Raw genomic sequence first — 25,511 nt, forward strand, 5'->3', positions numbered from 1 at the left:
GTGCTTTGGGGGAGGACCACGGGTCATGTTCTGTACAGTTCTTGTGGTGTGAACTGGGCCAGATCCTTGTAAATACGGGCTCTTGCATCACCTCGGACCACCAGCAGATGTTGGTTGTTAACAGGTAAGGGTGGTGCTCTTCAACCACAGTGAGAGCTTTCCAAGGCTCTGCTGGGCACCCTCTACATACTAGATGCGAGCATTTATTGAATCCCTGCTATGTGTCTGGCAGTGTTCAAACTGCTATCAAGTATTAACTCTTAAACCCTATGAAGGAGCACTGCTGTTACCTCCATGATTTCAGCTGCAGCACCGTATCACCTCTGATCTATTAGTGTTTCAAAGCACTTTTCATACAATCACAACCCCAGTGGCTTTTCCATCTCCACAGCAGAAACCCCTTTTTTTTCCCCTGCTCTTACATTTATATTTGTATGAAAGACAAAGTTATTCAATATATATTTGTTTCTTATTTCTCCCTTGCAATTTATACTGATGACATATCTCTAACAGCTATGATGTGACAGTATTACGTCCCTGCTAAAACAGCATACAGAGTCCTTCATAGTTGATTACTGTACAAGTTTTTTTTTTTTAATACACTAAAGTACAGTTTTTTCATCTCCAAGTTGGCACTATAATACGTATCTTGAAAGAATTTTAACACATAATAGATTCTTAACACAATGGCATATACAAAATAAGGCCTTGTTTTTATCTTTTTCTCTTCTGTACACATGTTCATTTCCCTTTGAATTAACAGAACAGATTCCAAATTGGAAAGAAATCATTTTTATAAGAAGCTCTGAGATTCCGTGAAAGAATCAGTGAAACTAGGTAGGCTGGTGTCCGGGCAAGGGGGACAGAGCAGGGCCCGAGACGCTCGCTCAACATGCAGAACGGCGCCTGAAAGTTCGTGGATCTGTATGTGCTGTGGAACCCTATCATTGGAGCCAAGGACCATGCGTCCATCCAGATGAACGCGTCTGAGGTTGACAAAGTGACAGGCAGGTTCAACGGCCAGTTAAAAAACCTCTGCTATCTGCGGGGCCATTCGCAGGAGGGGCGAGTCAAATGACTCCATTCTCCAGCTGGCCAAGGCTGACGACATCATCTCAAAGAACTTCTGACTATAGAGACGATCCGGGACATGGAATATCTGTTATAAATAAATAGTGAAAACCTAAAAAAAAAAAGAATGAAACTGATCATCTTGTCTAAGATAATTAGTTTTCTTTCATACTAGTAGACTAGGAAAAATGTAAAATCTGGATACACACACAACATAACATTTGTCCTCTGTGATGAAATTAAAGACTAATCCCTGTGGCTTCTGATAAACATCAGAGGCACTGTTGTCAAGTATTTGTTTTTGGAGCAGAAGAATTTGAAATAAATTTCAAGTTTCAGTTTGCTCATTCTATGTTAATATATTCATTTCAAATTATATAATTTTTTTTATTTAGGTAATATTGATTTCTAACATAAATTTCATGTGTACCTACCTGGGAGGCACTCAAAATAATTTAGTGGGGGCTTGGTTTTGTTTGTTTTTATTTTTATTTACTAAGTATGGTATACATACTAAAAGTACAAATAAGAGGAGAGTTTTGTACATGTTCACAAACAACACATTCATAAAACACTGAGATCAATAAACAACATGACCAGCACCCTAAAAAAGTCTGATTTCCCTTCTGATTATTCCCTATCCTACCCAGTAGTAGTCTCGATCCTGACTCCCAGCACAGATTCATTTTGCCTGGCTTTCTACTTAAACGAAATCATGCAATATGTTCTCTTGTGTCTGACTCCTTTTGTTCAACATTATATTTAAGATTTATATTGTTGCATTCACAGTACTTTTGATGGTTAAGAGTAACAGATTAAGGTAAAAGTATATTTTAAAGGCTGCAGGAAGTGGAAACAGGTTTGTCAGCCAAGAATAAGAGAGAGGGGCTTCCGTGGTGGACCAGTGGTTAAAACTGAGTTCCCAAATCAGTGGGCACAGGTTTCATCTCTGGTGGGGGAAATAAGATCCCGCATGAGACATGGAAAAAAAGATTGTACCAAACAGCACCAAGATCCCGAATATGGCATGGCATGGCCAAAAAGACATGGGCAAAATAGATTAAAATTTCCACCCTGTGATTACCTCTATAAGGGGGGCTTCCCAAGTGGTGCTAGTGGTAAAGACTCCTCCTGCCAATGCAAGACTCGGGTTCGATCCCTGGATCGGAAGATCCCATAGAGTAGGAAATGGCAACCAGCTCCAGTACTCTTGACTAGAAAATTCCATGGACAGAGGAGACTGGCAGGCTATAGTCTACAGGGCTGCAAAGGGTCAGACACAACTGAGTGATTGAACACACCTCTATGAGTTGAAGAAGTATGGTAAACATGCATTGAAGAGAAATCCTAGTGGTGACATGGGGCAAATTAATCTCTTGGCAATTGTTTTCCCAATCTATAAAATGAAGGTAGTAACATAGTTGTCATCAAATATAGATAAGTGAATGTAAAAGGTATGGTACTGTCCCTGGACTCTTTAATGCACAAAAAAACATTACTTTCTTTCCACCACCTTCCTTATTTGAACACAGATCAGAACTCTAGTAGCTAGGAAATAAGCAGTATCATATTTTCCCAGCTTTAAGCCTGTCTCTTAGACTCGGAATATAAAGACGTATAAAACAGGTTTGGAGTACAGATTTTGATAAATAAACCTGAGAATAAGTGTAATACAACCCACTGGCATCCTTCACAGTTCAAAATCAACTGTTCAATAATCCCTGTCTCACTTTTACAAAGGAATTCCTTTGCTACGGTATTGATTCCGACCCTTATTTCACTCAACTGAGGTTACCAGTTCACCCAAGCCCCATAAGACTCACCAGATCCCTCCTGCCCTTGAATATACTCTGCTGCACTTTGCCCACTCACCCTCAGACTTTTGGTCAAATCTCTGCTTGTACCCATGATAGACAGACAGGTCTGATGCTCCTACCAGACTTGAAGTCATTCCAAAGTGCCCATGTCTTTCACATCCCATTTCCCAAACGATGGCACAGAGTAAGCCCTGAAAAATTACGCTGGAATAACTTTTCTCTGAAAGCTTGGAGGGCAGCCTGCTGCTGAACTCAACAACTTTGAGGTGCTTAGTCCGCAAAAGTGGACTTATTGTGCTAGGCACGATGGTGTTGTTTTAAAGTCCTAGACATCTAATTATTCTTTCAACAAGCAACCAGCGCCAAGTATGCGCTAGGCTGGGAAGAGAGGGGATTTAAACAAAACCATCTTCGAAGCCGGTCCACAAGCAGCACATAACAGCCCCTCCCGTGACCCGCAAGTGGGCTCCCTAGGGCCTTTCCCTGCGCATGCGCAAATCTCAGCCAAGGGAGGGGCGGGCCCGCCAGCCCTTCGGCGCACTCGATTGGCCAGGCCTGCTGACGCGTGGGAGGGGCCGCGGCGGGAGCGGACCAGCCCTCAGGCAAAATGCCGTAGGGAGCGTGGCCTGCGCGCCGTCGGGGGCGGGCTGCGTGGGTGGGGGGAGTGCTTCTTCGAAAGAGCCGCCCCGCCCCCACGTGGGCTCCGGGAGACTAAAGCGCGCGACAGCGGTGGCGGGAGCGGTGTCTCGGACCCCCTTAGGGAGGCAGGTGAGTAGGGTCCGGCCTCGGGGAAATGGCGGACTTGGAGGAGGGGGCTATGGCACCAAAGTCTTGTGTCCCCAGACCCAGGTTGTGTTGTGCGCCCCAAGCGCCGGCTGTGCAGCCGGGGACGGAGTCACCGCGCGACCCCCATTTGGGGCTCTTAAAGGTAGACTGTTCAGCTGCAGCGGGGTTTGGAGGCGGTCTCTGCCTGGCCATTGCCCTTAGAGACCCGGGTCTTGGCTCCGAGTCTCCTCTGGGGTCCTTTCAGTTGGAGACCACCGGGGCTCTCTCCTTCGGTTCAGAGCCCGAGGTGCCTCGCAGGATGTGGGATGGCGGTACAAACAATAACAGCCGCTCAGTGCTAGGATTGCTTGAACGTTATCTGCATTGGCCTATTCCGTCACATAGCAGCCCATCGAGGTCGGTTCAAGTCCTTATTTACCAGACGAGGAAACTGAGGTCTTACAGCTGAAAAGTGACAGAATCAGAATTTGAACCCACATCCACAGACTCCAAAACGCTGTAACCGTCGTGCTCCCAGCTGTAGCCAGGTTCAGAGTCACTGTTCTGCCTCTTCCCTCCTCTATTCCCTTCTCGCAGAGCTCTCCAGGAGCCCACCTCTGCTGATAGGCAGCTTTGAAATCTGTACTTAAAATATCCAGGGGTAATGGTGGACACTGAAGAATTCTTTGCTGGAGGGCTTCTAGCCCCGTTGACCCTCTGTACAATCTTGGACCAGTGTCAGCCCAGATTACTATCATTTCAGTGATGTAATCAGCACGCTTTAAGGAACTCCCTTAACCAATATGTTCTAGGAGTTCGGAACTGGCAGATTCTCCTTTTAGTTCCAAATAGCTAAGCCCAGATGAAACTGGGCTCTTCAAAGTCACAACAAGGCCTGGGTCTCCTTCTGTTTAATCCCCATTCCAAGTCCTGGGGCAGGCCGGAATAGATATTCAGGAAATGCAGGTTGAATAAACAGGCAGCCAGTCGGATTCTTTTCAGAACTGCCTACCTACTGGGTCCTTCTGGGGCTTTGGATTTCTCAGCCCTGAGCACCTTTTACCTAGCTGGCTCTCCTGACTGTCTCCTCCCCTGCTAGTGGCAGAGCCAGCCTTCCCTGGCAGCAGCTTGCAACCCTTTGTGCCGAAACCATAGCCTCTGGAATCCTCAGAGCAACACAGCGTGGGTGCGTCAGAACCAGAGCTCTTCTCAGCTCCTCCTGGTGGTGGTTCTCTAGGGCCCAACTTAGGTTACTCTCGGGTTGGGGAGGTTACCTTCCAAGGAAGGAGATATTTTCACAACCAGTCTGAAATTTACTTATGCCTCAGTGTCCCCTCTTCCATGAAGCTATCCATCCTTGATTCCCGGAGAGACAGGTCCCTCCCATAGCCTATAGTCCACCCCTCTACCGAAGCATCAGTATGGTGATGGTTTCTCCTCTACATCTACTGCTGGAAGGCAGGAACCCCCACTTCAGATACCCTGGAAGATCCTGTGGTCCATCCAGTTTTGAGGAATGTTCTCCCTTCTGGATGCAGAAGGCACAGCTGTGAGGACCCTCCTGGAGGTCTAGTCAGCTCACTTCTGCTCCTGATGATAGTAAAAGTAGCAGCAGCTATGTGTTTACTGTGTGGCTCCTTGTGCCAGGCACGTACCTCTTCACTATCTCTAATCTTCTCTGCAGCTTTGTAAGTTAGATAGTATCATTCCCATTTCATAAATTGTGAAATGAAGATTCTGCAACCTTGCCCAGAGTCACACACAGACAAGACCTGGGACTGTTTGATCCTGAAATGTTGTTCTTTCTGCACCGCCTACTACAGCCTGCCAGTTAAGCTAATGTGTTCTGAATCCCGTGGTGACTTGCCCTTGTCTTTGGTGTGGTGTCACAGGATTTGAGCTGTGGTTTACAGGCTCCCTTAATTTAGGAGAAGGGCCTTTCCCAAGTTTGTGACAAATCTTCCAGTCTTTGAGGGTCTTTTGAGAAAGCAAAACTTGCATCTGGATTTGGCTCTGATATTCAGGGGGTGTTGTTCTGCTGCACAAATGTTTGTTTACTAAGCTTATATGTAACAGGATGACTGTGTGTGGGGCAGGTAACAGGGCACTTGAGTGGAAGCCAGGTCAAGCTCAGAGCTGTACATGACTTGCCATGGGTGTCAAACAACTCCTGTCATTTTCTGCACCCTGCTTCTACAGCAGAATGTGAGAGATTAAACAGGATTGGTGATTTCAACTCGTTTAATGTTTTCAGCACTAATAGCCATTTCTCAAATCTTTCTCTGAAACCTAAAATTAAAAAAAAAAAAAGCAGATAAAAGTGGAACTGTGTTAGTAAGGCCTGCCCCTTACCACCCTCACCCTCCTCCCTTGCCCCCCACCCCTGAAACCCCCAGTCTCCTCTGGGTAAATTAGGACTGCACAGCCCTAAGCAGCCCTGCCCTGTTGCTTCTGAAGCCATTTGTTCCTTCAGCAGCCTTCTAAAGTAGATGTAGAGTTGAGGCCACTGGAATGCAGTCTTGAATTCCAGAAGCCTGGGGCCAGCTGCCATAAAGGTTGTTCTCTGGAAAGTAAGTTAGAACCTAGCTTCAGAATGTGAATGACGTTGAGCAAGTCACTTCACCTCTCTGAGTCTCTGTCTTCTTAGCACTAAAAATTAGGACAATTCTCTGCAATTACATGAGATAATATATGTGTATAAAGTACCTAGTGCAGTGCCCAGCACGTGACACACCCTCAGTACTTTTTCCTCTGATATCCTGCACCTCTCCAGCCTCAAGGCAGAGATAGCATAGGCAGAGAGACTTGTGCTGAATCAAGTGTTTATCAGTAGTATGGGGTATAGTAGGCAAAACCCTGTGGTCATTGTCTGCAACAAACTCACATTCTGGCTCAGTCACTAACTAGCTGTGTGGTCTTAAGCAAGAGACTTAACCTCTCTGAGCTGGGCTAGTCCTTGGCAGACCTGAGAGCAAATCTTGCACAGAATTGGTGCTCAGGACTTTGTATCTTCTGAACAATTGGTCATATGGGGGTTGGGCCATCTTTGGGGAGGCCTGGCTTGCCCTGGGTCAGATGATGTGGCTGGCCCCGGGGGTGTGGCGGCAAAGTGGAACCTGTGTGGTTCCTGATAACCCCAGCCCCGCCAAGGAGGAGGATCAGACAAAGCCGGCCCCTGAGCTAGCTGGGAGGAAGCCAGGGGACAGAGAGAGGGGAAGGCATCATTATTGTACTGAGGGACCCCCCTCCCACAACAGGCCCGGAGACTGAGCAGCTTTGGGTAAGTCCCTGCCCCTCCCTGGGCCTCTAGGTCCCATTCAGACAAGGGGAGATTGGTGGCTCTTTGTCATCGCCGCCCACCACCCCGCCTCCCCAAGCTGGCTGTTAGGCACTTCCAAAAGGAAGTGTCTAAAACGGAGCTCTCCACCTCCTCACTTTCCGAGCTCAGCTTCCCACCGCCCTCTTCCTGCCTGTCACTGGCTCCGCTGTCCTCCAGGTCAAGCAAGCTAGAGCATCCGCCCCAAGAGACTGCCTCTTGGCCGCCTTAGGATGGCCCCTCCTTCCCGCCCCTTTAGCCCCACAGCCTCTGTCCTCCTCTACTCCTAGCTGGCTGGGCTCCACTAATGCTGCAAGAATAATCTTCCTAAAGGCAGTCTCTGACCAAGCCCCTCCCCACCCAGCTCAGAAATCTTCCCTGACCTCATCCTGGCTACCCCCCACCCCCACCCCCCCCACCTCCCCCCCCACCTCTCCCCCTCCACCCCAGGCTCCTCTCCTCCAAACACTCATCCTCAGTTGCCTTTTCAGCTCTCCCAGCCATCCACACCCCGTCCTCCTGCCCCAGCCTGGGCCCTGCCTACCCTTCCGGAGGGAACGTTCTCCCATTTCCCTCTACCAAGCTGAACCCACTCACCCTGCAAAACCAACTTCGAGTCCTGTCTTCTTCCAACAAGCTTCTGACCTCCTGACTCACACTGGAAAAGTCCTGGCTCGTTCACAGTGGGCTCGGCCTCTCCGAGATGCACTCAGTCAGCCCAGCTTCCCACTACAGCAGTGCCAGCTAGATGAGAAACCACGTGGTGTGCGAGTGCCCACCGTGGCCTGGCACATAGTAGGTGCTCAGGAAACACATCTCAATGCCGCAGCTTTCTTCTTACACCTCTTACTTGGCATTGAGGGTGTGTTGTCTTTGTACTCCATGTGGTTAAATATTTACTGTGTGGCAGAGTGCTGTGGGGGAGGCAGAAATGAACTAAGTGTGGACCCTGCCCTGCAGAAGCTCTGCCTACTGGGACAAGATAAGACAGATCCACAGAGAACTGTTACATAAGAGAGACTGATCTGGGCCAGAGGAGATGCTGCAGGGGGACAGGGAAGAAGGGGCTGCCTCGTGGAGAGCCCGGTCGGATTTGGGGGTGGGAGAGCTGTGGAAAGAGGAGCACAGCCTCCTAGGGAAAGAAGGTGAGCCAGAAGGTGGCCAAGTGTGGCAGGTGCTTGGGGAGCAACATGAGGCTGTCTGGCTGGAAAAGACACTTGTGGCCACTCCCAGGGGTGTCTGTCGCTCTGTCGGACACTGTGCCATTTAATCCTGTTCATCTGTGTCCTACCTGTTAAGAAGTCCATGGGTCAAGGGGTTAGCAGTGCTTTTCCCTAGAGGCACAATTTTTCTCTTTCTGCTTATCTGTACTTTTCTAAAATTCCTGCCACGCCCATGGATGTCATTCGTGGAATAGGCAGAGCTGAAGTGGTGGCTGGATCAAGGATTCTCATAGTCACTCATGTTCAGTCCATCCCAGACTGATTCTTTGATAAAGTACAATGAAAATAAATTATTAGAGACATGTTTTGTTTTTTTTAAAAAGTGACTGTATAAAATACAAATCCAGATTTTATATTATTAGATTCACCTTGCTCTGGAAGTTTGAAGGCCTACTATCATGTGTCTACTTACCTTGATGCAGGCTGGCAGGGACTGATGAACACCAGTAGCACTGGGTTAGAGCCTGGGGGAATGTGACCACCTCTGGGTACCAAGGACCATGCCTCATGTGCCTCTCGTTGCCCCCAGAGCTGAGCTCACGGCAGACCCCCTGGGAGACCTCCATTCCAGCCAGCTGACTGTCCTGTGCCCACCATGCATCCTCAGTCAGTTCTTCACAGCGGCTACTTCCACCCCCTGCTCCGGAACTGGCAGACAGCTGCCACCAGCCTCAGCGCCTCCAACCTCATCTATCCCATCTTTGTCACGTGAGTCCCCCAATGAGCCAGGTCTCTGATCTACAGGGGGTGGGTCGGGGGTGTGTGTATGTATGAACAGAGCAGGTGTCTGTGTTGTAAGGGGTAAAGTGAACTGTCAGCTTGGAGCTCAAGGTAATTGGAAGTGACCTATGGGTTTAGGACAACCATCTTTGAAAAAAAAAAAACCTTGAAAAGAATACAGTCCTCCTTGTTGGAAGATAAAAATAATCCTTGCCTGTCATCCTGAGTTTGTGCCATAAAACAGAAGTTGAGATCTTCTGTAGGTTGTACATGTAAAAGTCATGTCATGATCATTCATGATAGCACCTGACTCTTATTGCGGGCTTAGTGTACCCTGGGTACTACTATGCTAAGTACCTATACATATTATCTCATTCTATGCTGACAGTATTCAGATGCGAAAAATACGGATATGATCCCTTACAATGTCATCTCCACAGGGCAAGGATTTTTGTCTGTTTCGTTCACTGTCGGATCACCAGCCCCAAGAACAGTACTTGACACATAATAAGTACTTAATATATATTTGTTGAATAGGGAATTCCCTGGAGGTCCAACAGTTAGGACTCCATGCTTTCGCTGCCGAGGGCCCAGGTTCATTACCTGGTTGGAGAACTAAGAGCCCATAAGCTGCGCGGTGCATCCCCAATATATATATATATATATATATTCTTGTTGAATGAGTGAATGAATCGACCCAGGATACAGATCAAAGAGAATATCATGTGGTCAGGGTCACCCAGGCAGTAAGTGACTGGGCTAGCAACCAAGGCCCTTCTGACCTTAGAGTCCAAGTTCTTAGCCACTTGACTCCTCCCTGTGAGTACTGTTCTTCGAGCACAGTTGCTTGTTGTCACTGTTATTCTTGTTGTTCCTATTATTATTTCAGGCCCTGGGCTTGGCCAGGCAGGGAAACCAGACACTGGATCCCATCCTCCTCCCACCACCTCCGCCTCCATATCCCTTCCCAGCTTCCCAGCCATCCCTCCCAGTCACCCCCTCACCGCTGGCCCTTCCCCACAGCTGCCAATCCATAGCCCATCCCCGGCTCTTGCAGGGATGTTCCTGATGACAAACAGCCCATCGCCAGCCTTCCAGGAGTGGCCAGGTAGGAGTTGGGGTGGGGAGGGCAGGGTTATGATGGAGGGAGCGATTTCATAGGTGGAGGTGCCAGGAAGCTGATTCAGACCCAGGAGAGAGACGATCTCGAGAGGCTGACTTCCGGTCAGAAGGGTTTTCTCGGGGGCTGAGTTGTTCCACAACAGAGGAGGCAGCCTAGTGCCTATCACCAAAGGCATCACAGCAGAGAAGAGTTGAAGTTCAGATGGGAGCTCAGTAAAAGAACCTTGAAGGGGTCTTCCAAGCTGAATCCCACAGCTCTGCCACATGGGGCCTCGGTTTGCCCATCTGTCTGATGGGTGCGTTCCTGCCCCACCCTGTACTGTGAAACTTGAGCCCTCCTAATGCCATCTGCAACTTGACTCTTACCAGAGGCTCAGACCAGAGGGGTGGGGGGACCCTTGCCTGGGCCCTGCCTCACTTCAGCCCCGGCACACAGGTACGGTGTGAACCGCCTGGAAGAGATGCTGAAACCCCTGGTGGAAGAGGGCCTGCGCTGTGTCCTGATCTTCGGTGTCCCCAGCAGAGTTCCCAAGGTGATGAATCGGAGGAGGAGTCAGAGGAAAGGGTTAGGGGGAGGGATAAGCTGAGGTTCCACAATGACCACACCCTCGCTCCAGCCTGGTGCTGGCCCGGGGCACTGCTACATGGGGCCTCAGCTTGCCCATCTATCTGATGGGTGCGTTCATCTGCCTGATGGGTGGCCTGGGGCCACCGGTGAAGGAACACAGCCCCTGCCCTGGAAACAGCAGCCATGTGGCATCAGGAAGTGAAGCAAGGCTGCAGTTCTGAATGGGCAAGTCAGGTCCCCTGTACAAAGCGGGAACAGTCCTCCGCAGGCCTCCTGGTCCAGGGGCGGTGGTGGTGCTGAAGGAGTGGGCTGGCCTGTTCTGATAGCGGGCCACCGTGCCTGCCTAAGGCTTCATGTAACAGACACACCACGCTGTCCTTCCCCTGCCGCTAGGATGAGCGGGGCTCCGCAGCCGACTCCGAGGACTCCCCGGCTATCGAGGCCATCCGTCTGTTGCGCAAGAATTTCCCCAGCCTCCTGGTGGCCTGCGACGTCTGCCTGTGCCCCTACACCTCCCATGGTCACTGCGGTGAGCTCCCACCTCCCACCATTGCCACCCGTACTCCCACTGCGCTAGGGATGCGCTAAGGCCCGAGCTGTTCCCCCAAATCCATCTGTCTGTCCTGCAGGGCTTCTGAGTGAGAACGGGTCATTCCAAGCCGAGGAGAGCCGCCAGCGGCTGGCAGAGGTGGCTCTGGCCTATGCCAAGGCAGGTGAGTGAGCCCCCAGTGGGGATGAGCACCCCAGGTCAGGGAGGCAGCAGGGTGGACAGAGGAGGATCCCAGAGTTCTGAAGGCCACCCTCTGCCCTTCAGGATGTCAGGTGGTGGCCCCGTCGGACATGATGGACGGACGCGTGGAGGCCATCAAGGGAGCGCTGATGGCACATGGATTCGGCAACAGGGTAGGGGAGGGGTGTGGGGAGGAGAGAGAGCCTGGGCCAGACCTGCCCCTGCGTCTGCTCCTCACATGGGCGAAGCAAAGCCCGGAGCTCCAGTGGGCCTAGGACGCAGGCTCGTCTTCGGACCTGGGTCCTTCCTCTCCTTGTCACTTCACCCTGGGACACGTGGAAAGGGCTGGCTGAGCCGAGACCCCTGTTATCTCCCTGTAGGTATCAGTGATGAGCTATAGTGCCAAATTCGCTTCTTGTTTCTATGGACCTTTCCGGTGAGTAGGGATGGATCAGGGTCTGCTGTTGAATCCCTGACCTGCTAGCCCAAAGCTGGAGCCCACCCTGGTGTCTCTGCTTCCCAGGGACGCGGCTCAGTCGAGCCCGGCCTTCGGAGATCGCCGCTGCTACCAGCTGCCACCCGGGGCACGAGGCCTGGCCCTCCGCGCAGTGGTGAGTGAGCCCCACCCAGCCTCTCCCCCCACCCCAGTCGCCTCACCTCCCAGGCACTGCCCACACCATGCCTCATCTCTTAGGACCGGGATGTTCGGGAGGGAGCAGACTTGCTCATGGTGAAGCCAGGAACGCCCTACCTGGACATCGTACGGGAGGTGAAGAACAAGGTAAGAACAAGGGTGTTGCAACCCAAGACTGAGTCCAGTTCAGGTCAGTCCTGGCTTTGTACACCGTGTGACCTCGGGGAAGGCATTTTCTCTTTCTGAGCAACAGGGTATAAAGAACAAGGGCCAGAGCAGGGGCTGGGGAGATGAGAGTGTGTCCACAGATTCTGGGACGTTTGATCGAGGGAATCTCAGAGTTGGAAACAATCTGCCCAGGAACTAGAATGCTCCTCCACCTCCTGTATCCCATCCCTGCCAGGGAAACACTGTGGGCCTCTGTGCCAGGGCTTGCAAGTGCCTTTGAACAACTCAAGAGCGGGCCAGCCCGCCAGCAGCAGTGACTCAGGGCTTGTGGCAGGGAGGAAGGGCACCCAGGGGCACAGCCACCCCCCGCCACTTCAACCTGCCTGTCCCCCACTGCTTACCCACAGCACCCTGAGCTCCCCCTGGCCGTGTACCACGTTTCTGGAGAGTTCGCCATGCTGTGGCACGGGGCCCAGGCCGGGGCATTTGATCTCAAGGCTGCTGTCCTAGAGGTCATGACTGCCTTCCGCAGAGCAGGTGAGTAAGCAGGAGTGGAGGGTTTTGACCTGGGCCACAGGGAACTGATAGGCACCTTGCCCAAATAGGGAAATAAAGTTAGGGGACAGCCTGGAGTCACCTGTCTGGAAATGCCAGTGATCTAAACAGACAGGCTGGGGAAGGGACTTGAAACTGCGGGGCAGAAGGTGAGCAAATGAAGCACGCAGAGCCCTCAGTTACTTTTTGATTGTGAGACCTTGGGCAAGTCACTTCTGTAACTTCAGTGTCCTCATCTGTAAACTGGGGATAAGATAGATGGTGCGTGGTCATCAAGGGGGTTAAATGAGATGCTGCATGTAATTGGCATATCATGTCGTTTCAATGAGAGCTGGTTTTGTGGGTTAGGCACGTGGCCTGGCAGGGCAGCTCACAGCTTACCTGTGTCCCCCAATGTGCAATTTTATACACTGAGGCCCACAAAGAGAAAATGCTTTCCCCAAGGTCACACGGGGTATAGAGCCAGGACTGACCGGAACTGGACTCAGTCTTAGGTGGTGACGCCCTGGGGCTGTGCCTGTTCATAATAGCCTTCTTCGCACCCCAGCCCTCACCTCCCAGAAGGTATTTCCCAAGCTGATGCCGCTTCTTTCCCCACACAGGTGCCGATGTCATCATCACCTACTACACGCCTCAGCTACTGCAGTGGCTGAAGGAGTGATGGAGAAAGTGTACCAGGTCCAAGAACTAGAACTTTTCTATTCCTGAGCCTTGGAGAAGTGAAAACCAAAGTAAACGATGCTTTTAGAACTGTGCACTCCTGCCCTCTTCCTGCTTATGTGCTGGCGGGCGCTTGGAAGCCCTTGGTGGTTTCTGCCAGCCTGCCAAATCTCCCCACTCGCAGCCACATCCTCACTGGCTCTCCCAGGCTTCCCAGCCCCTCCTCTGAGTCAGTCCTGAAGCTCACCTCTGCCAACCCCGGTCCTTCCTCTAGGGTCGCTTCAGCTGGAAAGCCACCAGGACTCATAGCATCAGCTCAGTGGGTCCTGGGAGAAGGGCTTGGAACATTAGGGGAGAGAGGGCAGTTGATTCTTGGACCCTAAGCAGCTCTGGAAAGCTGGAGGCCTCTGGCAGCAGAGCTGGGCACATAGGCCTAGATTGACACCCTGGGTTTAGAGTTGACATTTGCTGCAATTCCACTGGAAAGCGATCCCCACACAGGCCAGTGGTTGCCAGGCTGCCTGAGGTCTCCTGTTGTTCTCTGAGCCATAAACCCGGAGAAGAATTACTCATTAACAAGAAGAAAAGAATGAATTCATTAACAAGCAGGAATGCTGCCGAAGGATCGAAATTCAGAAGCAAAGAAAGAATTCCTGACTGTTGGAGATGGCACCACTGAAAAGGCTCTTTATTGCAGAGATATTTCTTGAGAAAGTCTGCTGTGTGCCCATGCATGATACCAGGTCCTGGGGATTTATAGCAGGACAGACTTCAGCTTGTCTCTGCGTGGAATCTACACAAGGGAACCAGGGTGACAGACGCCAACAAGAAAACAGACAAATAAGGCAGTTACAGATGGTAATAGTGCTTCCATGGAAAGAAAGGGTCTGAAACAGAATAATAGATGATGGGCCTCACTTGAGAAGCCCTTTCTGAGATTGAGGGGCAAGGAAAGGCCTTTACCAAGAGGAGAGGGAAATGGACGTCAGAAGCTGCAAGAATGTGTAGTAGTGTGCAGGTTCCTGCGAGAGCAGGAACCCCATTGTGGGAACCAGATGAGGAAGAAGGTGGATGACAGCACTGGAGGTTGGAAAGGTAGAGCCCACACTTCGTAGGAAGCTTGGTTTCTGTTCTGTATCTGATACAAAGCCATCTGAAGGGTCTTAACCAGGTGTTAATGTGTGTTCCAGTTTCCCCCATTCTGCTGCTATGAAAAAAAAATGGAGGGGTGGGCCAGAACCAGCCTGGTTGGGAGGCTGCTGCAGACCCCAGGGAACCACGCCAGTGGCCTGGACCAGGGTGGTGGCAGTGGAGAACAAAGGAAGCGGACTGTGTTCAGGATACATTCTGAAGACCGAATAAGCAGACTTTGCCAAAGTTTTCCTGTTGGGGGATTGAGGCAGGGAACAAGATGCCTTCATGGGTTTCTGGCTTGAGAAACAGGTCTCTATTGGTTCTTCTAAGGGGATGCGATGTGATGTTCCCCACCCCCCAGTGAAAGTTCAGGCCCAGCTAAGGAGGGGCCAGTTTTCAAGTCCACATTCCTATCTGCAGAGTGACAGAGAATCCCAGCTCTAGAGCCAAAGCAAGACTATTTTGGATGTTAAAGCAGTACAACATATTTTAAAATTTAGAAATATTTGAGTTAGAGGCAGGTCCCCTCTGACTCCTGGTGTTCTTCCCCAGAGCTGTGGCCACCTCATTCTGTACTCAGCTTTTGGGACATGAAGAATCACCTTGAGACCGAAAACCTGAGAGATGAGCCACTGACGGGTCTCAGAGCTTGGACCAAGCCAGAACCTTGCACCACCTTCATTTCTGTGCTCCCTGGCCCTAAGCTCATTTCTCATTAGTGTGGAAGGGAACGTTCTTCAAGGCCATCCCACACTCATCATTGTCAAGCTGAGAGGGGGTCCAGCTCTGTTCTAGGCACAAGGAGATGGGAGACAAACCATTCTCAGGAAGCAAGTAACTGTGTCCCGAGCCCCCAGGAGTTAACACTGAGCAGAGTGGTGATGGGGCTCCCTAAGGAGAATCAATAGGCAGACCTGTTACCACTGATGTAGTGACAGGTGCTGGGAAGGCCACCAGGTATGACCTGGTATGACCTGGTAGGAAGGATCAGAAAACACTTCTCTGAGGCCTGATGTTTAAACCTAGACCTAGAAAGCAAGCAGCCACGCTGGCACATGTTTAGGGATGATCGTTCCCAACAGAAGGGATCGTGGGGCCAAAGTGAGCTGGTGTCTGAGACCCAGGAAAGGTTTTTAATGTTTTTTTTAAAATCTTTTTTATTTTCTAAATTATTAAAATATGATAACATTTACAGGAGACTTGGAAAATACAGTACAAAGTTAAGATTTTTAGTTGGAATTTCAATTTATAGAAGCATTTTGACAGCACTGTGGCAAAGCACGAATAAGAAATGTGGCCTAGACTGAGTGGTGACCATGGGGATGGAGAAGAGAACCAACCGATTTAGGACTTAGGTGAGATGTCAAGGACAAACTTGGCTGGAGCTCCTGGGTGGCTGATAGGCAGGCCATTGACTGAGGTGAGAAAGCTTAGAAAGGGAATCCTAAATTTAGCGTGGGTTTGCAGTGAAGAAGCTCTTTCTGTTAGTTTATGTTTATATGACTCTCTCAAGGCTGCTCAACAAGTTTGTGGCAGAACTGGGTCTAGAACCCCAGTCACCAAAAACAGCAGAGCTGGGATTTGAAATCACATAGCACAGTTTGAAGGCCTCTACCCTTACCCACTCTTCCATACCACCTCCCAATAAACAGTACCAAAATTATAGCTCTAACACCGATGCTCTTAGTAGCTCTAGTAATGGGGCACGTCCAGGGGCTGAGCTACCTTCAGGCATATGGTCTATGTGAGTGGCGCCCTCTGGAGTCAGGACTTAGCACCTGAGGTGCGGTAATTTTATCCTTGGGCAGAGAACTCAGCTTTCACAAGCAGCAAGGCATATTATTCTCAGACTTCCTGGTATCTGGTGAGCATTAAGGGCCTCTCTCAACACAATATGATTTTCTTATTTCCCTCTCAAGACGTGCCAGCTTGGATGGTAGCTTGTCTCTTAATGCGGCATCCCGCAGACCACCACAAATAGCCAACACATTCCCTCATCCTCACTTTTCATTTCACTAAGATCCCTAAAACTACCTCAGTGGGCATACGGTTGAGGGCCCCTAAAACAGCAAGCATTTAAACCAGATATTTTACAACCAATTTCCCAACTAGGGAAGGGGGGAGTCCAGACCTTGCCCCGTATGGACTCTGCCACTTCCATACATTAGGGCCTGTCACTTGCAGCACCCCATATTCTGCCTTGTTCTGGGTGCTCTTGGTGGCAAGTGACAGATACAGCCTCTCCCAGAAGCCTGTATCCCTTCCTATCTCTCACCTGTGTTTGCCTCAGCTTGCCTTTATTCTAATAGGGTTTTTGCCACTTGACAGAAGCATGGTCCCTGTGTGTGAAAGTCGCTCAGTCATGTCTGACTCTGCAATCCCATGGAAGTAGCCTGCCAGGCTTCTCTGTCCATGGAAGTCTCCAGGCAAGTATACTGGAGTGGGTTGCCGTGCCCTTCTCAGGGGATCTTCCTGATCCAGGGATCGAACCTGGGTCTCCTGCATGGCAGGCGGATTCTTTACCATCTGAGCCACTGGGGAAGATGGTCCTTAATCCTTTCTATCCCAGTATTCACATAGCAGATCTCTGGAGGTCTCTGATTGGTCCTGCTCGGGTCACACGACCAGCCTCAGTTTAGTCCCTGTGAACAACTGCATGGGAGATGTGGCGAGGAGATGGAAAGCTGGTAGAATCTCAGAGCTTTTGCACCTGTGGTTGTCCCCTTTGCCTGTAATGCTTTTTACCTAAAATCTTTAATGGCTGTCTCCTTTTTCATTGTTAAGATCTTGATTTAAATGTCACGGCCTCAGAAAAATCTGCTCTGACATCAGATTTAAAGTCATTCCCCAGTTAACTCTGTTAGTCAGGATTCATGTTCAGTAATTATAACAAAAGCCAAAATAATGATGGCTTAAGATGGAGATGTGTTTCTGAGTAGTCTGGGCTATATGGTCAGCTATATGATGTGGGGGGACATGGCTCCTGCCTTGTTCTGTCATCAACACATCTTGGCTTCCATCTCATGATCAGTTGGTGGATCCAGTTCCAACCATCAGGCCCTCTTTCAGTCAGCAGAAAGAGGAGACAAGCAATAGAGGGCATGACACCTCACACGAGCACAACCCAGAAGCTGCACACGTCATTTGCCCTTGTCTGAACTTAGTCCCATGGCTAAGGCTGTTTTTTTTTAAACAATTTTTTTTGGTCACACCATGCTGGAAGAGAGTCTGCTGGAAGGCTGGAAAAGAGTCTGGTGGGGCAGCCCTGTGCTCAGCTAAAACTTGGGAGATTCAATTACTAAGGAAGATGGAGAGATGGATATGGGGGCAAATGGCCATCCCCACCACAGGGAGTTTTTGTAATGACAGATACAATGGCCAGAATATCAAAGAAGTCCTTAGAGACCATCTGGTTAAACACTCTAATTCGATAGATGAGAGCCAGAGAGGGGACTTGTCCAAATTTCACACAAGCCAGTGTTAGACTAAGGCTGGGTCCGGATCTCCTAACTCCAAGCCCAGTGCTCAGAACTAGGGGAGGGATTGCTCAGGACTTTATCTTTTATGTATTATCTTAGCTTCAAGTACATTTTTGTCTTCATGTATTATGTCTAACAAGAATATATTCATGTGTTATTCATGTAAGTGAAAACTTGGCCAATATACATGAAAAAGTATTATATTCACTACTTAACAGAGGAAGTCAAAACCATAATGAGATATCACCATATATCCATCAAAATGCCGAAAACTTAAAAAAACTCCAATTCTTGAGAATGTGGAGCAAGTGGAACTCTCCGGCATGATTGGTACAATCATTTCAGAAAACTGGCCCCATCTACCAAAATGACATACACATACCTATGGCCTAGTGATTCTACATCTAGGGATTTACCCAACAGAAATATGTATGCATGTGACCAAAACACATGTTCAAGGATATTCATAGAGGGCACTACCCTGGTGGTCCACTGGCCAAGACTCTGCCCTCCCAATACAGGGAGTCCAAGTTTGATCCCTGGTCAGGGCGCTATATCCTACCTGCCACAACTAAAGATCCCCCATGCCACAGCAAAGATCTTGAGTGCCACAACTAAGACCTGGCAGGCCAAAAAAAGGAATGTCCGTAGAGGGTCCTTCCTAGCAGTTCAGTGGTAAGATCCCAGGCTTCCACTACAGGGGGCCTGGGTTCAATCCCTGGTTGGGGAACTAGATCCCATATGCTGCTGCTTGGTGTAACCAAAAAAAAAAAATTGTTTTAAAAAAAAAGGCAGTATTGTGAAATGCCAGGTGTCTCCAGGAGCAATCACTAGGCCAGAATCCACACAGGGGAGGTGAAAGAATGAAACCGTCTAGGAATTCCTGTTATCGGCCTTAGGGAGGAAACTACCTATGACATGGATCTATTTTTGAACTGGTTAATTAAAAAAAAAAAGTTTATTTCAAAATAGCAGGACTTGTCATTGACTTTCCTGTGACTCTCAAGGCTCCCTTCTCTGCTGAAAAACTTAAGAGTCAGGCTCTCCCTTGCTGGCCAAGGTCTGTGACTCTGAACTTTGTACTTCCTCCCAGGCCTGAGACCAGTGAGGGTGAGGCAGTTCTGAATAAAATCAACAGAGCAGCCTTGGAATACAGAGGGATGTTTTGTTTTTACAAAATGAAACAAACAAAATAAAGAAGTGGAGGGAAGAAAGGAATAAAATTGCATGCATGTTTGTGTGCTCCTAGAAAACGGTCACACCATGCTGGAAGAGAGTCTGCTGGAAGTCTGGAAAACCCAAACTGCAGCAATCCCTGGGAAGTGGTTGGACAATGGAGAGGCCATTGCTCTTGCTCAGCTGTACTTATCCTTAATCTTCAATTGGCCGCCCTTCAGATCTTTGTTCCCCCTTAACTGGTTCATCCAAAGAAGTCCCCTTTCACTATTCATGAAACCACTGTTTTCTATCTCCATAGCTCTTATCACCTGTGAGATCTTGTTTATTTACTTGACTTTTTCTGCCTGCCCCTGTTCCTTGAAGGCAGAAACACTCTTGTTTCCCATTGTATATATCCTCGGTGAAGAACAGGGTGTCAGACATAGAGCAGATAAGGTCAGCACGAAGTTAGGGCCCTCAATAAGCAGTTAGTGAATGAATGAAGTTGGGCTGTTGCTTTGTATTTTTAGATTTTTGAGATGAGCATGACTACTTTTGAAGCAGGAGATAGATGGGCTCTTGGGCCAAACAGCTGATGTTCGTCAAGTGGAATGACACTGAAATTTTATCCTCAGCCAGATGAGAACAACGCCTGATTCCCTTCCCCCACCAAAATGGAAGAAATGAACTAACAGTGAGGAATTTGTTAAACAGAAATGGAAAAGTGGGGTTTTTTACTGCTAACAAGCAAGGGAAATGAAAGAATGAGTAAACAGCTATAAAACCCCCAAGAATAGGCCTGGAAGAGTCCAGCGACCCTAGTTTTACTCTAGCTGTTTCTAGTGCACACAACTGGACTTGTCCTTCACAAATTTAATTCCTTAATCACGCTCTGTGAATTCTATCCTGCACCTGGCATTCTTTTCCCCTACACATCCTTGTAACTCCCCTGGCATTCTTCATTTTAAAAAGGTTACCAGCCAATAAACTCGTTGACGACCAAACTCAATGTTATGGCCATTTTAAAACTTTGCAGAAAAAAAGAATGTAAGATTGTCACTGCCTTGAACCGTATCACATATCCCTGAGCAAAGCCTAGACTATAAGGGGAAACATTATCTGAGGCATTAGCCTGCTGCATGCCCTCTACCTGGCAAAGCAATAAAGCTATGCTTTCTCTTTCCTCCAAAACTGTCTCTGTATTTCTATCAGGCATCCCTGCAGTGCACAGACACCTAAAATTTTGACTTCTGTTTTCATAAAAAGAAAAAGAAAATCAGCAGGTTTCTACAGAGGACTCTACCCTCAGCAAATTGTCTTGGGTTAAGACACGTTTTCAACAGAAAGCAATTCTGCCCGAGTACCGATTGGGGACTCAGACCAGAGAGGGGCAGCACCTTGCCCAAGTTTACCCAGCACTCACCAAGCCAGACCTGAACAGAAATCCCCTCCCCTCAATCAGCCTGGGCACCTGGGGGGAGGGGGGCTCCGAAACCAAGGCAGGCGGAGAAGGAACTTGGCGGGGGGTGGGGGGCGGAAGGAGAGGAGAGCGGAGAGAGCACGGGGGTAAATGAGAGAGACTGCGAGGCCGACTGGGCGAGGGTGGGGAGGCCAGGGGCACGCAGGAAGGGCCCAAAGCGATCAAGCTGATTGGTGAGGTGCGGGACGAGGAACCGAGAGCGTGTGGGGTCTTACGAAGGGGCAGAGAAGGTCACAGAAGAGACGAGGGGGGCAGAGAACGGTGGAGAGGGCTGGTGACTAGAGCGCCGGATACAGTGAGGTGAAGATGCGGCCGGAAGGAACGGAGAAGCAGAGGGGAAGCGGCGTGGTCAGGGAGGGGCGGAGGAGCGCGGAGGGGCGCGAGGGGACTTGCGGAGGGGCAGGGAGAAGTACAGGAGATGGGGAGAACTGGAGGAGGCGGGGCAGAGACCGGCGGAGGGGCGGGACGGAGAGGCGGAAGACGCGGAGGAGGCGGAAGAAGCGGAGGAGGCGGAAGAAGCGGAGGAGTCGGGAGGTGACTGGAGGGGGCGGGGAGAAGTGGAGGAGGCGGGGCAGAGACCGGCGGAGGGGCGGGGCGGGGAGGCGGAAGACGCGGAGGAGGCGGAAGAAGCGGAGGAGGCGGGAGGTGACTGGAGGGGGCGGGGAGAAATGGAGGAGGCGGGGCGGAGAGGCGGTGGAGGTGGAGGAGGAGGGGCAGAGACAGGCGGGATGCAGGGAGAAGTGGAGGAGGCCGGGCTGAGACCGGCGGCGGAGGCGGCGCGCTGAGAGGCGGTGGAGGCAGGGAGACGAAGAGAGGCGAAGGAGGTGGAGGGGGCGGACGGGGCGGAGGAAGCGGAGGGGGCGGAGTGGGGAGAGAAGGAGGGGCAGGGGGAGGGCTGGGATTCCCGAGAAAAGGGGCTCCGCCGAGCGTCTGCGGCTTCGCCCTTCTCCCTAGCGGCCTTGGGGATGCAGCTTCCTTCCTGACCTACTTCCCGGTGAGGCAGGTAGGTCGTGGGCCCGGGGACTAGCGCCACAGATCGCGCTGCATACCTCAGGCGTAGTTAGGTCGCCCTAGAGCAGGGTACCTGTGTGGACCGTTGTTCTAGTCTTGGCTGTGCCAGTGGCTCCCTGCCTGACTCTGGACGAGTTCGCGACCCTCTCTGGGCCTACATCTGCCCACCTGCCCCGTGGGGTATCTTGGGACGGGTCTCCCTAAGTTCCAGACTGACTGAAATTTCATTTCGTTGTCAAACTTCCTCTAAGGTCCCCAGATTCACCAGCCAAATCTGTCCCTCAGCAACGACTTAGCTGCACTTTGAACTCTGGCACCTTAGGTTTCTACTGAACAGGTTGGGTGTCTGGAATCGGCGCTAGGGCAAGAAGCTGTCTCCAGCCTCTAGATTTTAGGTTGAGAAATTAGTTTTCTGTGCACTGAGTCAGGAACCCTTCACCGGCTCTCCACCCAGGCAGGCGTTATCATCTGGGGCTCAGGGAGGTTTTAAGACAGGTGGGACCAGGTTGCTCTGCCTGTCTTTTGCCCTGAGCTGTAGAGGTTCACCAAAATCAGATTCTTGAAAAATCCAAGTACGTCTAAGCAGTGGAAGGGAGTACTGACCAGAGGATCTGGAGGTTTGGGTTCTAGTCCTGGCAGTGCTGCTGACTGGCTGTGACCTTCGGCAAATATCTATCCCTCTCTAGCTCAGTCTTTTCCCTTGACTAAGGGGTTGATCCAATGATTTGCTAAGACTCTATTGTTTTTCACATTCCGAACAATATTAATAGCAGTCAAAATAATTATTTCCTTATCTTGACCTACAAGGCCTTGGGCTTCCCTGGAGGCTCAGATGATAAAGAGTCTGCCTGCAATGCAGGAGACCTGAGTTCGATCCCTGGGTCGAGAAGATCCCCTCGAGGAGGACATGGCAACCCACTGCTGGACTAAATGAGATTTCCTTCCCTGGTACCTTAGCTGCTAAAGAATCTACCTGCAGTGCAGGAGACCCCGGTTCGATTCCTGGGTCGGGAAGTTCCCCTGGAGAAGGGATAGGCTACCCACTACAGTATTCTTGGGCTACCCTGGTGGCTCAGACCATGAAGAATTTGCCTGCAGTGCGGGAGACCTGGGTTTGATCCCTGGGTTGGGAAGATCCCCTGGAGGAGGGCATGACTACCCACTCCACTATTCTTGCCTGGAGAATCCTCATGGACAGAGGTGCTTGGAAGGTACAGTCCATGGGGTCGCAGGAGTTGGGCACAACTGAGCGACCATGCGCAACACATAGTCACTGACTATGTGCCCAAGCCGGGCCGAGCCCGACCCCCACATTTTCCATAGTTGCTGACTCGGCTTCTCAAATTGCCACTGAAACTTCACTTGCTTAAGAAGTTCCCCGGCTACAAAGTCTAAGTCAGGTTTCTGCATTGATATCCTCATGGTACCTGCTGCCTTCCTTCTTTGTTTGATGGGTGTATCCCCTGTTCTTTATTGCCTGTGAATGTCACGAAGGCTACAAATCTGTCCCTTTCCTAAGATCTAGCACATAGTAGGTGGAAGGAACGGAGAAATCTCATTTGGTGCATCAGTCTTGTGAGGTTGAGTCACTGTGCTCTCCGTACACATGAGGAGACACAGCCTCAGAGAGAGACACTCCGGGTCACACAGTGCTTTGGCAGCATCAGAATTTGAACCCAGGCTGTCTCTGACTCCAAGACCTGAACTTCCATCTCACTTGCCCTCTCATTCCAGGATTTTCTGCTGTGAAGACCTTACCTAAGCGCCAGCACACCTAACCCACGAAACCTGGAAAGAGAAGACCATCAGGTTGGGTGAAGGTGGTCTTGTCCAGCTCAACGTCCTGGGACCTGAAACAGGGGCAGACTTAGGGTGGACTGGCCCCCCTCCTGCAGACCCATGGCGCACCGGCTACAGTTACGACTGCTGACGTGGGATGTGAAGGACACGCTGCTCAGGCTCCGCCACCCCGTGGGAGTGGAATATGCCACTAAAGCCCAGGCCCACGGGCTGAAGGTGGAAGCCACAGCCCTGGGACAGGCCTTCAGGCAGGTGTACAAGGCTCAGAGCCAGAGCTTCCCCAACTATGGCCTGAGCCACGGCCTCACCTCCCGCCAGTGGTGGCTGGATGTGGTCCAGCAGACTTTCCACCAGGCTGGTGTTCGGGATGCCCAGGCTGTGGCCCCCATCGCTGAGCAGCTGTACAAGGACTTCAGCAGTCCTAGCACCTGGCAGGTGTTGGAGGGGGCTGAGGACACCCTTAGGGGGTGCCGAAAACTAGGCCTGAGGCTGGCAGTGGTCTCCAACTTTGACCGACGACTGGAGGACATCCTGGAAGGTGTTGGCCTGCGGGAACACTTTGACTTTGTGCTGACCTCTGAGGCTGCCGGCTGGCCCAAGCCCGACCCCCGCATTTTCCATGAAGCCTTGCGCCTTGCTCAGGTGGAACCGGCGGTGGCAGCCCATATTGGGGACAGTTACCAATGTGATTACAAGGGAGCACGGGCTGTAGGCATGCACAGCTTCCTGGTGGCTGGCCCCGAGCCTTTGGACCCTGCGGTCAAGGATTCTGTACCCCAGGAACACTTTCTCCCCTCACTGTCCCATCTCCTGCCTGCCCTTGACCACCTGGAGGGCTCCCGCGCAAGGCTTTGAGTCTGGAGAGGGAAGTGGCCGGGGCCAACAGACGCTGGAGACCGGGAGCCCTTTCCTTCCCAGATCGGGCCTTTGCCACTCACCCTGCAGCCTCTGTAACACGTTCTGACTATAAAGCCTTGAGTGCACTTTTCAGCCCTGCCCCACCAACCAGCTCCTGGTCTCTGAGAGGGTTCATTCATCACACCTCTGTCCCTTTGCCACCGCGAGTCTCCCTCACCTCCAAGAAGATTCATGAGGGCCCAACTAGCTTCAAAACCAGCACTTTCAAACTTTCTTTTAGCAGCAGGGCCTTTTGTCATGGGAGTCCTTCTGTGGAACCCCGACATGCACAACAGGAAAAGTGTAAACTGCTAAGGTTGAAGCAGAGGTCCTGGGGTCTGTCTTCCACTCGTGAAGTCTCCGTGACTCTCCCCCTGGGAAGCCTAGAGATCAGAGGAGCTTAGCTAGGTAACCAGGACACTAAGCTGAGCTGTCAGGACACTGCCCTCTAGGACTGCAGTCTGAAGGGGAAACTTAATTTAAAAAAATTTTTTAGCTGTGCCGTGTGGCTTGTGGGACCTTAGTTCCTTGACGAGGGATCAAACCCCATGTCCTCAAGAGAATTCCCTGAAGGAAATTTTAGACAAGGGACACACTAATTGCAGCTGATGTAGGCCTGCAGTGTGTTAGATACTCTGCCGGGGCCTTGTGTATGTATACATAACCCTAGTGGGCCTTGCAAGTGTGACCTCCACCTTACAGATGCGGAGATGGATTTGCGGGTTAGGTAGCCTGCCTGAGTCAGCGAGTACCTGCAGGAGCTGGGGTTCTCCTTTAGGCAGGTCTGACTCCAGAGCCTATTGGCCTGACTTCTAGTAGAAGGTGATCTGTGTCACATGAGACATGATGCCGTAGAGATCCAGGGAGAGTAGGGAAGATGTCCTGAGGATGGCAGTGTTGAAGGGCACCCCGCTCACAGGAATAGGGTGGGGGTGGGAGAGCACAGGGAACAGGGACTGGAGCTCAAGTGGCAGGAGTGCTGGGAATGGGGGTGTGTGGGGGGGTCACTGGAGAAGTTCCATGTCTCTTCCTGCCTTTACCCCTTCACACTCCTCTCTACTTGCTGTTTACTGGACACCTGCGCCCTGCCCAGTGCCAGGCCCAGGGGTACTACAGGGAAGGCAAGGCACATGCACAGTGTATGTCCAGGTGCCAACAGCTGGGGAGGGCTCTGGAGTGGACCCTGAACTGGGAGTGGCCCAC

The 25,511-nt window shown here is 50.9% G+C and overlaps 2 protein-coding genes, 1 long non-coding RNA gene and 1 pseudogene across 8 annotated transcripts; 3 read left to right on the forward strand and 1 right to left on the reverse strand.

The window, feature by feature from the left end:
• Positions 1–42: 42 nt before the first annotated feature.
• Positions 43–1,418, forward strand: LOC110146046 (small ribosomal subunit protein eS21 pseudogene; annotated as a pseudogene).
• A 2,131-nt stretch (positions 1,419–3,549) lies between these two features.
• On the forward strand, positions 3,550–13,444 carry ALAD (aminolevulinate dehydratase). Of its 4 annotated transcripts, none has more exons than XM_020906668.2 (12): positions 3,550–3,656; positions 8,722–8,900; positions 9,970–10,020; positions 10,471–10,567; positions 10,996–11,131; positions 11,232–11,315; positions 11,417–11,505; positions 11,713–11,768; positions 11,856–11,943; positions 12,027–12,113; positions 12,542–12,671; positions 13,292–13,444. In XM_020906668.2, the coding sequence occupies exons 2-12, from the start codon at positions 8,788–8,790 to the stop codon at positions 13,348–13,350; spliced, it is 990 nt and encodes a 329-aa protein (XP_020762327.2). In that variant the 5' UTR covers positions 3,550–3,656; positions 8,722–8,787; the 3' UTR covers positions 13,351–13,444. The 4 variants fall into 4 exon arrangements, with proteins under 4 accessions (XP_020762327.2, XP_070315362.1, XP_020762328.2 ...); XM_020906669.2 differs by lacking the exon at positions 3,550–3,656 and adding an exon at positions 6,812–6,933; XM_020906670.2 differs by lacking the exon at positions 3,550–3,656 and adding an exon at positions 8,020–8,114.
• On the reverse strand, positions 5,877–8,390 carry LOC110146049 (uncharacterized). The gene is made up of 2 exons (XR_011484925.1): positions 7,567–8,390; positions 5,877–5,942 (listed from the first exon to the last, which is right to left on the reverse strand). It is a non-coding gene; the product is annotated as an uncharacterized lncRNA (long non-coding RNA).
• A 7,779-nt stretch (positions 13,445–21,223) lies between the features above and the next one.
• On the forward strand, positions 21,224–24,419 carry HDHD3 (haloacid dehalogenase like hydrolase domain containing 3). 3 transcript variants are annotated; one of them, XM_070459266.1, is made up of 2 exons: positions 21,224–21,245; positions 23,346–24,419. In XM_070459266.1, exon 2 carries the CDS (start codon positions 23,511–23,513, stop codon positions 24,264–24,266), a length of 756 nt encoding a protein of 251 aa, XP_070315367.1. In that variant the 5' UTR covers positions 21,224–21,245; positions 23,346–23,510; the 3' UTR covers positions 24,267–24,419. The 3 variants fall into 3 exon arrangements, with proteins under 3 accessions (XP_070315367.1, XP_070315366.1, XP_070315365.1); XM_070459265.1 differs by lacking the exon at positions 21,224–21,245 and adding an exon at positions 21,324–21,424; XM_070459264.1 differs by lacking the exon at positions 21,224–21,245 and adding an exon at positions 21,479–21,603.
• Positions 24,420–25,511: the final 1,092 nt, after the last annotated feature.

Source organism: Odocoileus virginianus, chromosome 31 (genome assembly GCF_023699985.2).
Source record: "Odocoileus virginianus isolate 20LAN1187 ecotype Illinois chromosome 31, Ovbor_1.2, whole genome shotgun sequence".
In the NCBI taxonomy this organism is placed as follows: domain Eukaryota; kingdom Metazoa; phylum Chordata; class Mammalia; order Artiodactyla; family Cervidae; genus Odocoileus; species Odocoileus virginianus.